The following is a 17114-nucleotide window of genomic DNA, read 5'->3' on the forward strand; positions in this document are numbered from 1 at the left end:
TGGAAGCTGCAATTGCGCAGCGTAGTTCATCATTTGATCGAAAACATTCTCATTTGGTTGTGATTTCATGATATCTGACTTCAAGATGCATAAAACTTTTGTGCAACCACCAATTGCCGTGATAGAATCATTGATTCTAGTCGTAGCAGAAATTATGAACAGTTCTTTTAATTGAAATGATTGGGTTCCTGCATATATCTCTTCGATTTGTTGTATACTGTGAGGTAAATCAAATTCTTTTTCAACTACATCGAAGAATGATTCTTGAAGCTCAACGCCAAGAACAGATTGTTGAATCAGCTTACCATCACGCTGAATTCTCAGTGCAATTGGAATTGTGTTGTTCGTACTCTAAAATCACTTGATATAAAGTCATTAAATTAAACGTGAATACTTTTTTTCAACTCACCATGCCGATAAAAAACAACGTAAAAATAACGTTACAGGAAAACAATTTGTCATAGCTGCCACGTATGCAAATCAGTAAAGTATACACAAACTGTAATTAATACTAATCACGTTGTGACAAAGTGTTTGTTTGACGACAGTCTCCGCTGTTCACACGCACACTAATATACGTTTGTGGTGCAGGCGATTCTATATCTGCACTGTAAATGAAAATCCATTAATTTCACAGCGTAAAACAAATTCTAAATGGCTGAAAATCAATTTTTTTTGCCCCTCGATAATTTTGACATGTTTTGGAGGGGGGGAAGACAAAAATTTCGAAAACAATTTGCAATGGCCTTATGTCTTTCTACAAATTCGTGGTACACGGTCGATAAAAACAAAAGCGAAAACTTATGTCGTTTTCGTTTTTAAATTGCACTACATGAGTGTAGCGAAAGCTGCACTGAAACCGTTCGTTTTTACCAATTGCACTACACCAGTGATACACTTTTTCTGCACCGATACCACTGGTGTAGCACTCATCAAAAGTTTGGTGTAGCTCTGTGCAATGGAATCGTTTATTGTAGTCAATGGTTACTGTTTATGATTTCGTCATTTTTGTTCGTTTATTCATGCCTCAGTGTAGCACTGCACCGGTGTAGTGCAAATTAGAAACGAAAACGCCATTAACGAAGTCGATGAGGCAACTGTCAGCGATGATGATGGATGCGTGTGTAAAACCGAAATAGTGTGAAAGAGTGTATTCTAAGTTTCCTGGCTCGTAAAAGCTTAATCGATTGGAGCTCCACACGAAAAGGCTTCAGAAACGTCCACCGAAAATGAATAACAGATTGCAGCTTCTAGACTAAATGTTTCTATTACACAAACTTGGAGAAACTGAGGCACACTACAAAAGTATACAAAGTCAAACTTAACGAAGCTTACTCTCGAATTGCATCAAGGACACTACTGCCCTCTGTGTTAAACAAAAATCACTCCATTCCACTATACCGATCGCGAGTAATCGTTACCACGCTCTTATGTAACAGACTGTAATTAGAAACTCCCAAAATACTCCAGTAAAACCAGTGCAACGGGGCTTCAATTGCTCATATTGATAATGACTCAACAGTGGGCCTCTGTCTGCCGGGTTTGTTGAACGAAAATAATGACACCCGGTTCAAAGGTCTGTTTCAAAATCGTCAAACGAGAGTCCCGTGTCGGCCTCCCGTCGAACGATTTATTGGACATTCATCGGACCAACGTAAGAGAAACAGTCACCCTATAGACTATGCAACTAGCCGCATTCGCTTGCGGTCTCAAATTTTTACTTGGAATGAGTATTTACTCGCTCCTAGTGACCTATCCTCTTCGTGAGGAATGATTGTCTGAATGAACACATAGTTTGTTATACGGACGGTTCTCTGTTGAATGGTCGTGCTGGTGCTGGTATCTGCTGTCGTGAAATGAGGCTGGAGCAGTCTCATTCACTTGGTAGATACTGTACTGTGTTCCAAGCAGAAATCTACGCAATTCTGTGTGGAGTACAATCGGCACTTCAGCAGAGGATCTGTGGTAAGCGAATTTATTTTTGTTCCGACAGTCAGGCAGCCTTAAAAGCACTCAGTTCGAATGACTCACGGTCGAATCTAGTGATCGCATGTCGAACTCAAATTGAAGACCTCAGCAGTTCAAAAGCTGTTTACTTCTTAGGGGTACCCGGCTATTCTGGTATTATTGGAAATGAATAGGCTGATGAGTTGGCTAGAGCTGGTGCAACGAATGATTTCGTTGGTCCTGAACCAGCTTTACCACGTTCAACTAGTTGGATAAAGCACAAGATTCGTTCTTGGGCTGCATCCAAACATGCCAGCTATTGGCGCAGCTTGCAAACTTGCGCTCAGACAAAAGCATTTTTACCAGATTTAAATCTGAAAATGTCAAAGTGTCCACTGCATTTAACCAAGCATCATTGCAGTATTCTGGTCAGAGCTCTGACTGGACATTGTAAACTCAATTATCACATGACTACTGTTCAGCGTGCTGAGTATTATTCGTGTGATTTGTGTGAATGCGATTACGGTACTTCATATCATCTGATATGTAACTGTCCCGCATTGACGCAACTACGTATCCGGGTTTTTGGTTTTCCATGCATGGTTGAGTCTGTGTATGCGGAGCTAAAATTAAAGGATATTCTATCGTTTCTCACCTAATGTGGTAAGGAGCTATAATCAGAGGGTGTCAGAGGGCTGCAGGTTTTATTAACTGTGCATTTCGGTAGGATACATGAAAAACCGAACACCGCAATGGGGGCTGGGAGCCACATTTGATGTACAGGGTCCGTCATGTAACTTTTTTTTAAACATGCAATAAAACACAAATGGTTCATCCGATTTCAAAATTTATTTTTTCATATTAAAGTACAATCCTTCCGGTTGATTGTGGAATATAATTTCATTCAAATGGCTGCCTCATCTGGCCTTGCAGTACGCCATACGCTTGGCTGCACGAATGTTGTCCTTCAAGGCTTGAACTGTCTCTGGCTTGTCCACATAACACTTATCTTTGACAGCCCCCCAAAGATTATAATCTAACGGCGTCAAATCACAACTCCGAGGCGGCCAAACGACTTCCGAATTTCGACTGATAATTCGATCTTCGAAGATTGTGCGCAGAAGATCGATCGTAGCGTAGGCTGTGTGGCACGGAGCGCCGTCTTGTTGGAACCAAATGGTGTTCAAGTCTTCCTCTTCAAGTAACGGAAAGAACCAATCGCTAATCATGGCGCGGTAGCGCTAGAAAGAGTGTCTAAAATATGATAAATCAAAGTAATTACTCCCCAGTAATTACTTTGGAAATCTAAACTACTATAGATTCGAGCACCAACAGGTAACAATCATTGTGAATCGTATTCTGTCATTATCGGTTCTCAAAGCTTCGGTCAAATATCGATACTGCACAGTATACGATTTTCACTAAAAACCGAAAACGACTGCAAGGGGAAATGAAAGAAAGAACACAATTTTAACACTACTATTCCACTGTTGTCGTTTACTGGACATGGATCTCTTTCTCATCATTTGCAGTATCAATTCGGCCAAATTGTTTCTAAACTAGGAAGAAATTACTTCAAAGATCTAGAATAAAATTCTGAAAATGGTTTTGAAACGTGCATCATGAATATAGAATCATTGGATGTAATGTCGCATCAGAATCAATAATCGGAACTAATTGACTTAAGTGGCACGTTCCCCTATTTATTTCAAGATTTGTGCCTTAAAAAAAGAAATAGAAAATAGATGGTAGTCGCTGTACCAAGACAGTAAAATCTGAAAAAGGTTTGATAGAAAGTTTACATGGGATTTGGGAAAATTTACTAGTCAATCCTGTGATTCTGACTGAAAATCTATAATTTGTCTGCAGCAAACTTATCCGCGAGTGTTCATTTTACTGTATTTTTTCAGCAGTGGTGTGTCATCTTGAGTTGTTTACAGCAATTCGAATAGGAGAAACAGGATACTGGTGAGATCTTTCCTTAGAAATATTTCATATTTAAATTATTTACAATGTCTTATTATATTTATCCTTTCTATCATCGGACTAGACTTAACTCCGTCGATTATTCGGGGAACGTATGATCAATGGATCTATTCTTCTTCGGATGCTTGAAGTTTGCGTGCATTTTTTATCCGTGCAAATATTTCGTACGACCAAATTTAACTAGGACTGATGTAAATATAGTTTAGACTGCGAGGAGAATCCAATTGGTATTTTATTATTCTGGTTAGATAGTAGATATCGACATGACTTCGTATCGCGTAAGGCGTTGTTGTTCGATTGATGGTGAACGAGTGATATCTTGCAAGTATTACGGCTGTCTATTGAAAAAAATAAAAATAAAACACAGCACAATGAATTGAAAGTATAAATTAAAAGCGAACCTTTCGACAGCTGGCTGTTCTGAGTTTTACGAGTTTCTAAAGATTCGTATTTTAGTAGGAAGCAAATATTAATACAAAATACAATAAAATTGCAACGTATTCTCGGTAGTCGGCTGCCCGGAACAATAAACATAAGACAATATTATTCAAAAATTTACTATCAAACAACCCTTTTGTGGGATGAATGTGTAAATGATGAAAATTCGTTGAACAGCTAAATTTACTTGTTCTTTATTTTCTAGGTAAATCAAAGCCTCGGCGCTACATTTTGATGCGAGACTTAGTCATCGGTTAAAAAAAACTGGTTCATGGAATTTTAGGCTAGATTGTAATGAAAATTTTGCAACGAATATTTGACCATTGGTTTGTGAAAACTTCAATCAATCTGCCGAACCACCGAAGCACCCTAGACGATGACACTTACTTTAAATAAACATTCACATTAACTATTTCACCCACCGGAAAAGCCACTTTCGAGAATGTAATTTGATTTCAAGTATGTTTATTTCAAACAAACAATTAACAAGTTGTGATAAAAAACTTTGCCTATAAAGTGCCATGAGAGCTCCCTCACCATCTCATTTAATTTGGTATTTCCAGTGGATACAAGAACAACGCAAAGGAAAGTATGAAACTGTTGGCCTTAGCTCTATTCGCGGTCCTTCTTTTGTCCGGAATCAGCTCCAGTCGAGCAGATGACGTAGCTACGGAACAGTTGCTGGGTTTGCAAAGCAGGTATGTACTAGGATCTAAGTTATCTATTTGAATCTGCTATTGAGGCGCTGAATTTCAAACACTTTTCAGTTTGAACCAAATTTTCGTAGAAACCAGTGAACAACTTGAAGCTATCTCTGCACAACTCTATCAACTAACACAAACCTTGAACAGCCTGGATGAATCTGCTAGAAGTGATACGCGATCCTTACGGACCATCGAAAGCAATAGCGATCTTCTGGTTCGGCATGTTACAGAACTTACAACACAAACAGAGTAAGTGAACTTGATTAAATAGTTTGTAGCTTCAAACGATCATTTTCTTAATTTCGCCGACAGTCACATTGTTTTGAATCAGCAATACTGCGCTAACCATGAGGCTTTGAAGAATATGTTTTTCGAGCTGCAGCCAAAATGCGTTCCTCATGGTGGTCAGCCTCCGTCCCTTGAGTTACCGACGAATCATCTCTACTATTCCTGCAAGGAAGCCCCAAAACGCTCCGGAGTGTACAGATTCGAATACAACAATAGCTGGCCAATAGATGGAACCACGACTACTCCTGCTTATCCTTCTACTACGGAATACTATACCACTGCGTTCGAGGATAACCGTCCATTTAATGCCTTCTGTGAGCAGAGCGAATTTGGCGGCGGCTGGATGGTCATTCAGAAAAGGCAAGACGGATCCGTCAATTTCAATCGAAGCATTAGTGACTATCGGAACGGATTCGGAAATGTCAGAGGAGAATATTGGCTCGGTTTGGAAAAGCTCAACCAGTTGACTCGGCGTAGCAATTATCAACTTTTAATTTTGATGGAGGATTTCTATAACCAAAAGTACCATGCGTGGTACAACTATTTCAAAGTTGACAGTAAAGCGGCTGGGTATCGATTAAGAATTGGAAGTTTTTTGCAAGGTACCGGAGATGCCCTCTCAGTTTACAACAATGAAGTTTTTGTGACATACGACATGTCTCTTAGTTACGCCTATTGTGCTAGGCAACGGGGAGGTGGATTCTGGCACTATGGTTGCTATACAGATACTAACAGGTAATCACTTAGTAGCATTTGTCGAGAAAGTTAACATTTACAATTTTTGGTTTGTTTCTAGGAATAACTTGAATGGTATTTATGGATATCGCAATGATGAAGAACAGGGGATCTGGTGGGGTGGGCTTCCAAAAATTCTCACCAGTCTAAAAAAAGTTCAAATGCTGATCAAACCAACCTCCTGAGTGCTCCATGGTAAATCGTGAAACGATTGAAAGATAGGCTAGCAAAAACAAACAATGGTAATTTCCGGCAATGGAAAAAAATATTAATCGTATACTATAGAGTTAAAGCAATTTAAACTTGTAGCTTAATCTTTTCGAAACAAATATCGTTGACCATTTTCTGTACCACTTTGTATGTGTTGGAGAAAGTAGAAAATCGTGAATAGTCTGCTGATTTGGCAACGGTAGTGGTAACCCACAATTAATCGGAACTGATCTTAATTTTGAAACCAATCAAACACTTGCCTTTCTGATTCGTATGTGTACAGGATTATTGAATGACTTTTCAAGACGAATCAGCTTTTGGTTGATAGTCCTTCTATGAAGAAAACTAGTTGAACAGTAATGTTTCGATTTTTAATACATTTGCAAAGTATTCAGAAAACGTGATTTATCATTGAACATATTATTTTACTCTCTTACTGTCGAATTTTTGGGATCTTAAAACTACTGTCGAAAAAAGGTCTTTTGAGTGGTACTATTATTGACAACGGAGAATAAAGCGTCTGAATTGTTCGATTTCTTAACTACGGCAAAGGTTTCTTTGAATGATTCACAACCCGAATAAATTCTATATTTCTATTAACTAAAAAAGTTGACGTATAACTATTTTTTGGTGACCTTCTTCGTCAAAAGAAAAAACCGCCGATTCACCAGTGCATGTACAAGATAATTTCATAACTAGTGCAAAATTTTAACTGACAGTAAGAATCCTCCCAGATCGGGGCTCGAGCAACCGACTTGGTAAATTTCCAACAACTTTTACCCTGCTAATTGCCGTTGGCCTCAAAAATTAAACATTATATTTTAATTCACCTAACTTGGTAATTTATTCCATTGTAGGTTTATGAAAAGACCCGGGTTTCAGAGTGTAAACGTACTCGTAAACTTTTATTCGTATGTTCGAGATACGCAACAATGCTAGAACAATTGTTGCAAGCTTAATTATGCGGCGTTGCTCGGAAAAGTTTCGTGAAGGTAAGAAAGCAGATTAAAAGCCTACAAATGTTTTCAAAGGTCTCAGGTTCACAATATCTGTACTGTCCCGTCCAACTTCAACTATGATTAAACAGACCCAAAGTAAAGACTGTCCCAGAAAGTATGGACGCACTTTGATTTCGCTGTAAATAATTCACAAGTGTTAGATATTCAAATTTTATTCGATATACTTATAATATTGGACTACAACAACAGAATATTTTTCTCAACATTTGCTAATTAGCCATTGTAGACTAGCTGGCACACCTTCTTGCGAACGTTCCTCATTAAATTCCGTACAGACTTCTTGGCGACAAGTTTTGACACTTTTTTCCAATCTTTTTCGAACTGTTAAATATTTCGGCTGCCGAGACATGTTTTCTAAGATGTGCCTTCGTTAATGCCCAGAATTCCTCCTTTGGTCGAAGTTGTGGGCAATTTGGTGGATTCATGTCTTTTGGGACGAAAGTGACATTTTTGGTAGTATACCATTCTACCATTGATTTCGAGTAGTGGCAAGAAGCAAGATCTACCCAGAATACAACAGGATCCTTGTGACTTCGAATCATGGGTAGAGGTCGTTTTTGTAAACATTCCTTGATGTATATTTCGCTGTTCATTGAAGCAGTGGTGATGATCTTATCGCAGCTACGAATTGCTTGCCAGACCATAGCTTTCTTGCCAAATTTTTCGACTTCAATCGATGTCTCGGACTGGTTTAACACTTGCCCTTCTCGCACCGTGTAATATTGTGGTACCGACAAGGATTTGTAATCGAGTTTCACGTAGGTTTCGTCGTCCATGATATGCAGTTCAAATTTCCAGCAAGAATCGTATTGTACAGCTTTCGAACCCTCGGCCTGATCGATGCTTCTTGTTTCGGACTACGGTTTGGTTGTTTCTGCTTCTTATAGGTTCGAAGATTCGAACGCTCTTTAGCACGAAGAACATTTGACTTCGAAGTGCCCACTTCTTTTGCCACATTCCGAACTGAAACCTCCTTCTTTTGTTCGAGCGCCTTCAGTATACGTTTTCAAGTGAGGGTTAGTAGGACCTTTTTTTCGACCCGTTTTCGGTTTATCCTCAAAGGTGTTATCCTCACCGAACTTCCTGATTGCATTTCGCACGGCTTTTTCACTTACTCCTTCCATTTTTTCTTATTTTCTAAGTGACAGTCCGCGTTATGTGCACCATTTGTACACAATTCTTCGACGTTGTTCTGCTGAAAGTCCACGCATTTCGAACCAACTAATGAAAACGAATAAACAACTGCACAAGTGGTTAGAGAAGAGTGTAAACAACAGGACGCAGCCATAAAAAATGACAGATTCTGAACCATTGCAAAATGGCAACGGTTTTTGGTTGCGTCCATACTTTCTGGGACAGTCTTTAATGGTGGTTCTGAAAAGGCAATCACGCACCATAAGGTTTTCTCTTTGATACTTGTGAACGTCATACATTTTAAAAAACTTTAATTTTGAAACATTTGTGGTTATGTCATACAACTGAAAGTTTTATCATAGAATGCTGGTAATATTTCCGATGTCATGCAGCAAAAGTTGTGGAGATACGTTAGATACAATAAAAGATATTAACGATCAAAAACTGATCACTCTCTTGGAGGGGAAATTCTAAAAAGGCGCCCCATAGTAAAGTAAGACGTATTCACGTCAAAAAACGCTACAATCTTGACCTCATCTCTCTTCAGCAAGCTTTTTTTTAATAGTCGCTGGGGACTAAATCGGACGAATGAGGTGGAAGCGGGCTGAAATTCGATTTGAAATTCATGGAATTTAGCCTTTGTAACGACGAATTGCTTTTGATCAGCTGTGATAAAATGCGGTATCAATTTTGTAAAGATTTTTTTCATACACAATACATTTCATGCAAATTTGTAAAGAATTGTTTCTTGTATGTTATGTATACGAACGAATCATTCAGCGACTAGGTACTTCGCCTAGAAAGACAAGCAAAGTTTTGTGAGTTTGTAATCCAGCAACGCAAGGAGGAGTTTGTTCAAGCAACAATTCTACTGCATTACCAGCGTTTTTCGATAGAAGGGATGATCATCAGCAACCCTTATCCAAATGTCGAAACGCTAGAGAGATTGGACGACCGCCGAGATTTTTAGATGATATACTGTAATTGTTATGGCATAATAATACTGCTGTTAACACCACATCCTCGGTGTTCGTAGCTTGTTAATACCTACAATGGGTTTAACGTGTAGACGCACGGAGAACCCTTCGATCATAAAATTGCGATACCGCAGTTTTTGATTTTTGCGATAGTTGATTTAACTAATTTCTTTTTGATTCAACCAATATGGTTTTTGATTTGCATATATACAAGTAGTTGAAAAATATGTTGTTTTGAATGCTGTTTAATGCCGGAAACAGTTGAAAGCAAAACAATAATCGCAATGCATAATCAACAACTTTTTTAGTTGAAATCTGTTCGCGTCGCTTCAAAATGTCAATGAAAACAACATCGATGGTTAAAGCGTTTGGTGAAATTGTGTTCATTCGATTTGAGAAATTTATGATTCCATAACAAGTGTTTACCTAACAGCGGTGTTGTGATAAAAATTTGGTGACAAATTAGAAAATGTTAATGAATGATCATCTCGTAATCTTTCAGGTAAGCGCAAAAAATTAATGCTTCAAATTCGATCATTGATTTACTTCCAGCAGACTGTTTTACTTCCAGCTGTTTAATACCGATGATGATGTTCATGCATTAGCAATAAAACACTTTTTGACATGAATTTAATTTATAAAAGTAACTGTAAAGTAAACTTGCTATACACCCTAGATCTCTCCTAGAATACCATTAAAACAACCTCTGAAATGCAAGAAGTACGTGTGCCAAATATGGTGGTGATCCGTTTAGTTGTTCCGAAGTTATGCAGGAAATTACTTTCACTCACGCTCAGATTTATATTTTATTATATATTTGAATTTTCAGACAGGATGGAACCAAGTCTCCTCCAACTCTTTCTATTATTTTCAATGACACAACTGCGTTTCAATCAATTTAACAATCTCAATACTGAGTTATAGAGATGTGTATAGTGGTTTTGCTAGATAACCACTATACACTTCTCTTAAGTCTCACTTTAAAAACACAACCTTATAACCGCCTCTGAAGTGAGAGATGTACCTGTGCTAGGTTTGGTGAACATTGGCATAAACTTTTGGTTAATTCAAAACAACATCTATCTATGGTTCTTGATATAAAATTGAACATATAAGAATGATTTGAATATTATTCGGTTCTTTTAGAAAATGATCAATACTAAGTGACGCTTAGTGACCTATTGTAATCGTACCAAAGATTGTGGTCTGTAACCAAGAGTAAACAATTTCTCTATAAGCGAGAAAATCAATTATTAGAGCATTTTGGTTATAAATTGAAAGACTAAATTCACCGTCGCTAGTGCCTATTCTTCTATCAAACAACACGTGTCGTAAGTCCACTGCGCTCAATCACTGAAAATGTTCTGTATTTGTATGTGTCGTTTTGCACGATACGCTTTGTGCGATGATTCGTTCAATTCGTGTGATTGCAGTTTTGGCACTGAATTTCATCTTAATGCACGTTCATACCAATATTTTATAAAACTTCAATTTTATATTAGTTGTGGTTATCTCATACTACTAAAAATTCTTTCAAAATTTGCTGAATATATTTCCGATGATAAGGAAAAAAATAATGCTGCTTCTCTAAATTCAACAAAAGATATTCACGATAAGGTTATGCCCATTCTGATACAGAGTGAATTTTGGTTTTTCTTATTTTTGGGTATGTTTTACTTCTGTGAATTGCATCACCGGTTAATGCTTTCAAATGTTCATTTCGTACTGAATACAGTGATTATGGAATGCTTTCGATTACGCGAAATTCTTGAACCATACCTAAATATTGATATCTATATTTCCATTCTACTTCTTATCACTTATTTGAAGTAGATGTAGTATAACGAACAAAACGTTCATTAGATGAAGCAAGTAAATTAAATAGTCTTCAATAAAGACATTGAGGTCAGTTTCAATCCATTCGAACATCGTTTCATTTCGGTTAAGATTTGGCACTGTATTCGTTCTTCATTTCTGTGTTTATAGTCTGATTTAGCTCTGCGGTTTCGCAAATATTCGAAATTCCTCGGTAAAAATGTCTGAAAATTAAATGTAACGGAATCTCAATACTGACCAGCGATGCCAACCCTACGAATTCATCCGAGATCTGCGGATTTCTGTTTTTTTGTCGTGAATACGACTTACTTTACTATGGGGTGCCTTTTCAAAATTTACCCTCTGAGAGAGTGATAAGTTTTTGATCGTGAATATCTCTTGTTGTATCTAACGAATCAACATAATTTTTGCTACATGCCATCCGACATATGATCACAATTTTATGATAAAATTTTCAGTTGTGTGACATAATTTCAAATAGTTCAAAATTAAACTTTTCTGAAATGTTTGGTATAAACGAGTATCAAAGAGGATAATCCATAAGGCGCGTTTGCTTTTCTCGTATTTTGAAAGCTCATAGCTCAGTGATCTGTGGAAGGATTTATATAATCTAACTACCAATAGAATCGAAATTTTTCAACTTAAACGTGTATAGCAAAAGCATTGAAGTATTTCAATAGTGCACTATTGAAAAACCTGTCTCATTTGACCCATGTCAACACCAGCCAATCAGAACGCGTTCTGAGGAAGAGAACAAAATATCTGCTGCTGTACAACAAATCGTTCGAAAAAATGTTCCGAAAAGTGGTGAATATCGTAATGAGTTCCTCAATTTGGTCCTTCTGAATGCTAGAAACGAATCCCTACATCATATTGATAGTTTCTTTCAATAAATTATGCAAATCCGAAATGAAATAATCGATATTAAATTCTGTATGCGGCTATTTTTCTAGCCGTTGGGACCACCCATTAGTGAAAAAGCTACAAACGAAATCACGTAAAAAAAGCTCCTAACGCGCAGATGTATTTTGTGCGCTTGCAAAGCTAGTTTCGCGATTACGTCACAGCTGCCAGTCATTTGCATGGATGAAAAAGCAACGGTGGAGAACATTACACCAAATCAGCCGTTCTAATGGCTCTAAAAGTTTTCTGAAGAACTATTAGGATTTGTTGTTTGCAAATCGAAAGGAAATATCCTCAGTTTAGTGCAAATCTAGAACAGTTTGGTTAGATTTTTGCACTTTTCGCTGTGTGAAATTCACAGTAATCGAGATCAAGTGAAGCCTTCTTTGTTTTTGCGAAATATGTGGAAAAGGGCTTGCTTGCATAATTCATACAATTGATACACTAATTGATATTCGGAAGTGTTAAGGAACATGTCAGTTGTTTTCGTATTCACGACATCCAGTTATGTCTCTGACATTACCCACCCGCCTTATTTCTGTGAATCTACGGATGAACCTTTTCAAATCTACGGATTTTGTATTATTTCTTAAAAAAATTCAAAAAACGAATTAAAAAATTCATGTTTACGGATTTTTTTCCGGATGTCAAATTTTTTAAGCCCACCTTTATCGCTCGAAAATCCAAGATGTTAATTTTAGGTAAATTTTCGGTTTGAATTATTTGTATTTCATACTTACTAATTTTATTCTAATCATATTCTGGAACACATTTAGTAAGTTGATTTGTTCATATTGGGAACGATGAGTTGTCAGTCGAACGAGTACATATTTGACCTTAGAGGAAAGTAGCATCACTGATACTGACTTAAACAGTGAAGACGGAAATCTATATTAGATATAATTTTCCATTGAATGTACGATTTTATACAGACCATTTACCTAACCAGCAGATATGTGCTTCTGTGGCTTAATGAATAGACGGACGCTCGTCATGATCAAATGATTCTAGGTTCAAATCCCAGTCGTTATCAATCATTTCTTCTAATTATAATTTAATTTAAATAAATAATTTAAAAAACGCACCTAAAATTTTGTTTTTTTTTCTGATGGATGCCTTTTGTTACAGCTAACTTAATGGGTCTTTACAGTATTCTTTCTAACTATGTAATGCATATTTTTCCAAGTTACAAATTGGTAACTGTTTCTGAAGGTTGGAAGCTACACAACGGTATCGCCCAAATTGGCTAAAAATCTAGTTGTAATGGATGCTCATTTTACAATTTCCAAAAAGTGTCCGGTTTAGCCCCGGTCTCCCCTACAAACTAGTAGTTCGTACTAATAAGATACTGCTGAGCCCTAAAATAAAATGCTTTATTTCATTGTTCCCGTGAAATCAATGCTAATGAATAACCATCAGCTATCCTTCAAGGTACGCTCCAGAATTTTATCTACTAAGCGATGGTTTAATATTAAAAGATAAGTGTCAATCTCTATTCATTATTAATCTAAATTATTAGTTGCCTTGGCTCAAAATATGGAAATCAATGCATTTATTATCAGGCTGTTAAACAATAGTGTGCCTCGGAAAGTGAGAACAAGGGAGTTGTCTCTGTTATGGAGCGCCTTTTCAAAATTTACCCTCTGAGAGAGTGATAAGTTTTTGATCGTGAAAATCTCTCGTCGTATCTGTCGTATCGACATAATTCTTCAGTTATTGCAATGACTGAGTGGAAACATATACTGAGGAAGCCAAAATACTTACAGAAAAGATAAGTTTTTTGGAAAAAAATACGCTCAGAGACAGGACTCGAACCTGTATTCTTATGCATTCCGTGCATGCGCGCTACTATTCCGGCACTCTGAAGCTTGTGATAAACACAGCTCTAGAACACGATTAGACATGATTGAACGTACATCGAACATGGTCTATATCCTGGCCGTCACCTGACCGGTACCATACATCCAAACATCTTTTCTGTCCATCAAATCTATACCTATTTTACGCTCAAGCACTAAGTTGGAGAGTGTATTTATAATCGCTTGTCACCTTCTCTACTGATGCCAGTCGCTGGTTGGATATCGTCAGCGATAGACCCTATGAAGGTTGTATGATAGTTCGCCCTTTCCTACCAGAATCCGATTGTTACGAAAAATCAAACTGCAATTGTGTTTAATGATTTATTGATTTTTAGTTCGTTTGAAGTAAAGTCACCATAACTAAGTTCAGTTTTTGCAATGACTGAATGGAAACATACTGGAGATGGCTGGGATGTAAACCATGTTCGATGTACGCTTTATCATGCCTAGTCGTGTTTTAGAGCTGTGTTTATCACAAGGCTTAGGGTGGCGAAATGGAATGCTTAAGGGGCGGGTAGGGTCTAACACTTTTGAAAAATTATATATTATTTTCTTTATATTGTCTCATAGTAAAACATTTCCAGAATATTCTGTAAAATTTTCAAGCCTATTGGAACGAAACTCTGGATGTTATGGACCTTTACCTATGGCTATCTCATTGTGCGAAGAAGCAAGAGCTCGTCGCACAGGCTCAAGATTTCTATTTCGATTGGCTTCAAAACTTGACAAAACATTCTTGAAATATTTCACTATAAAAAATTATAAAAGAAAAAATATGATTTATTGAAAATTTTAGACCCTGTGGGCTCACTGGAGTAATTGATTGTTACCATTAATTTTGAGCTTGAGCTTGAGCTTGAGCTTGAGCGACCACCCCTGGTTGCTACTCCGTTACTGATCGGGATTAGCTGAAATTGTACAGGGAGTTTTTAGATGATCCGACCTGGGACTGATAAATCACCCTTCAATGTACATCTTCTGGTAATCCCAGAATTCATTGATCAGTACCGGCGCCGGCCAGGCCCGAACGTAGATCGTCTAAGGAATGGGAAGGGATGTTAGTCCAACGCTTGTTGTTACTAGAGGCCGTATATACTACTGCGCACTCCACAAGTATCACGGGAGAAGGATATTTGTTAGTAATAATTTCAGTATTGGTATTATTCGCGCGCGACTCAGTATGTTCCGGTTTCAAGATGCTCGGATGCACCACTAAACTCACTGACTTGCCGAGTGAACGTTTCAACATTATCCCATATTGAAGTTCCGGGAAGTCTTGATTCACAGCTCTTATTCGAGGAAACTGAAGAAAAATTTGCAAAACTATCGCGTAAAGAATAAAAACTTCCCTAATTTTTATAAATGAAATTACGTGATACAAAATAAACGAGTGAATAGGATTTAAACAAAATAGTTGATTCATTGCATTGACATATTCTAAACAGTTGTTATAAAATCATTTTAAATCACCAAATAAAGGCCAGCAGATTTCACGCGCGTCTTGATTCTGTATTATTTCCGCTTTGCTATTTTAAATATTTATTAAAATTATTAATTGGTTATATTAGTTGATCTGGGCAGTCGGCTACCGAGAAAAATCTTAATTTATTGTTTGAAATATTAATATCAAGTGTGTTTTTACTACGTGTTCAATGTAGAGATATATGTTATCTCTGTTATTAACTTTATAATGTCAACGGATTTGCGCAATAGCTTTATGTTATTTATTTTTTTATCATTCAATTTGTAATCCTGACAGACAACCAATAACATGGAAGAAGAAAACATTCCAAATAAAACTTTTTTTCGAAGTTAGACGGAATTTGACAGGTTGAATGAAGAGATAATTTAGTAAAATAGAGTAATCAGAAGTGAAACATTGAAAATATCTGATAACTGACAGGAAAAAGAAACTCCTGCAATTGTCGCCTTTAACGACATGGAAGCAGGAACCCAGTGGATCTATTCTTGGCATCTAGGCTGGTACTGTCCGGAGAGAGCCAATAGATACTATCAATCTCCTAGAGGACCCCAGCCAAATTAATTGTTACCATTAATTTTATAGACAAAAAACATTAAACGCATTTTTCTCGAAAGCAGGTTTTGAAAGTCCGTGTCCATCGTCATTCAAAAACTACTACATCAATTTTTTTCAAATTTTGCACACATTTTCTACATATAAAAAAATAGACCCAACGTTTTCCTTTTCGTTGTTTGTTACTTTGGGGAGGTTTAACAGCTAAAAAATGGTAGATATTTTCGTGAAAAATCGTAGTTTTCACTTTGAACAACCACCAAAAATTAAAAAAATCAAACAGAAACTTTGGGGTCTAGAAAAACTTCTTCTCTAACTATGCTGCGTTCATTTGTTCACTTAGTCTGCTCTGAGATACAGTGGACACCGCAAATCATGCGTCCTCAAAAATATCTCTTCACCAACTTATTTCTCAATATTTTTACATGATAAAACTACACAATGTTGTTCGAATGATGCTTTTTACCATGAAAAACTTTTTAATTTATTTTGTTGAACTATAGTTCTGGAAAAAATTCGCAAAAATGATGATTTTTTTCATCGTTTAGAACCTACCCCTTAAGAACGCAGGTTCGAGTCCTGTCTCTGACCGTATCTTTTTTTTTTTTAATAAAATCATCTTTTCTGTAAGTTTTTCATTTCTTTGGCTTCTCCAACATATGTACAGTATCTAGAATAATTTAGTTACCTTTGTGCACTTTTTGCTGTGCGAAATTCGCAACTAACGAGTGCTTATAAATATAGCTTTTAACTGCTTCGCGTTTGAGAAAAATGCTCCGAACAGTGTTTAATATCGTAAATGATTTCACAATTTGGCCCTTCTGAGGGCCATAAAAGTATCCCGTACAGCATTTTGATAGTTTCTTCCGTTGAAATGTGCAAATCCGAAATGAAATCATCGGCATAAAAATGTTGATATTTTTGTGGCCGTTGAGACCACCCATTTGTAAGAAAAGTTACAAATGAAATCACGCAAAAAGAAAACCCTTCACAAAAATAGCTTTAGTATTGAATCAATTCTCAGAGAAAGCAATTCTGCTGCG

At 36.9% G+C, this 17114-nt stretch overlaps 1 protein-coding gene across 1 annotated transcript; it reads left to right on the top strand.

Moving 5' to 3' along the window:
* Positions 1 to 4929: 4929 nt before the first annotated feature.
* On the top strand, positions 4930 to 6384 carry LOC131438624 (angiopoietin-related protein 2-like). Its single transcript, XM_058608755.1, has 4 exons — positions 4930 to 5069; positions 5139 to 5324; positions 5388 to 6098; positions 6160 to 6384. The coding sequence occupies exons 1-4, from the start codon at positions 4963 to 4965 to the stop codon at positions 6281 to 6283; spliced, it is 1128 nt and encodes a 375-aa protein (XP_058464738.1). The 5' UTR covers positions 4930 to 4962; the 3' UTR covers positions 6284 to 6384.
* The last annotated feature ends 10730 nt before the right edge of the window (positions 6385 to 17114 follow it).

Source organism: Malaya genurostris, chromosome 3 (assembly GCF_030247185.1).
Source record: "Malaya genurostris strain Urasoe2022 chromosome 3, Malgen_1.1, whole genome shotgun sequence".
In the NCBI taxonomy this organism is placed as follows: domain Eukaryota; kingdom Metazoa; phylum Arthropoda; class Insecta; order Diptera; family Culicidae; genus Malaya; species Malaya genurostris.

Bases quoted from the DNA above. Each gene is read 5' to 3' on its own strand.
- LOC131438624 (XM_058608755.1), top strand. From the start codon at position 4,963: ATGAAACTGTTGGCCTTAGCTCTATTCGCGGTCCTTCTTTTGTCCGGA. The intron at 5,325-5,387 runs GTAAGTGAACTT...TTTCGCCGACAG, and splicing joins GAACTTACAACACAAACAGA to TCACATTGTTTTGAATCAGC. The intron at 6,099-6,159 runs GTAATCACTTAG...GTTTGTTTCTAG, and splicing joins TGCTATACAGATACTAACAG to GAATAACTTGAATGGTATTT.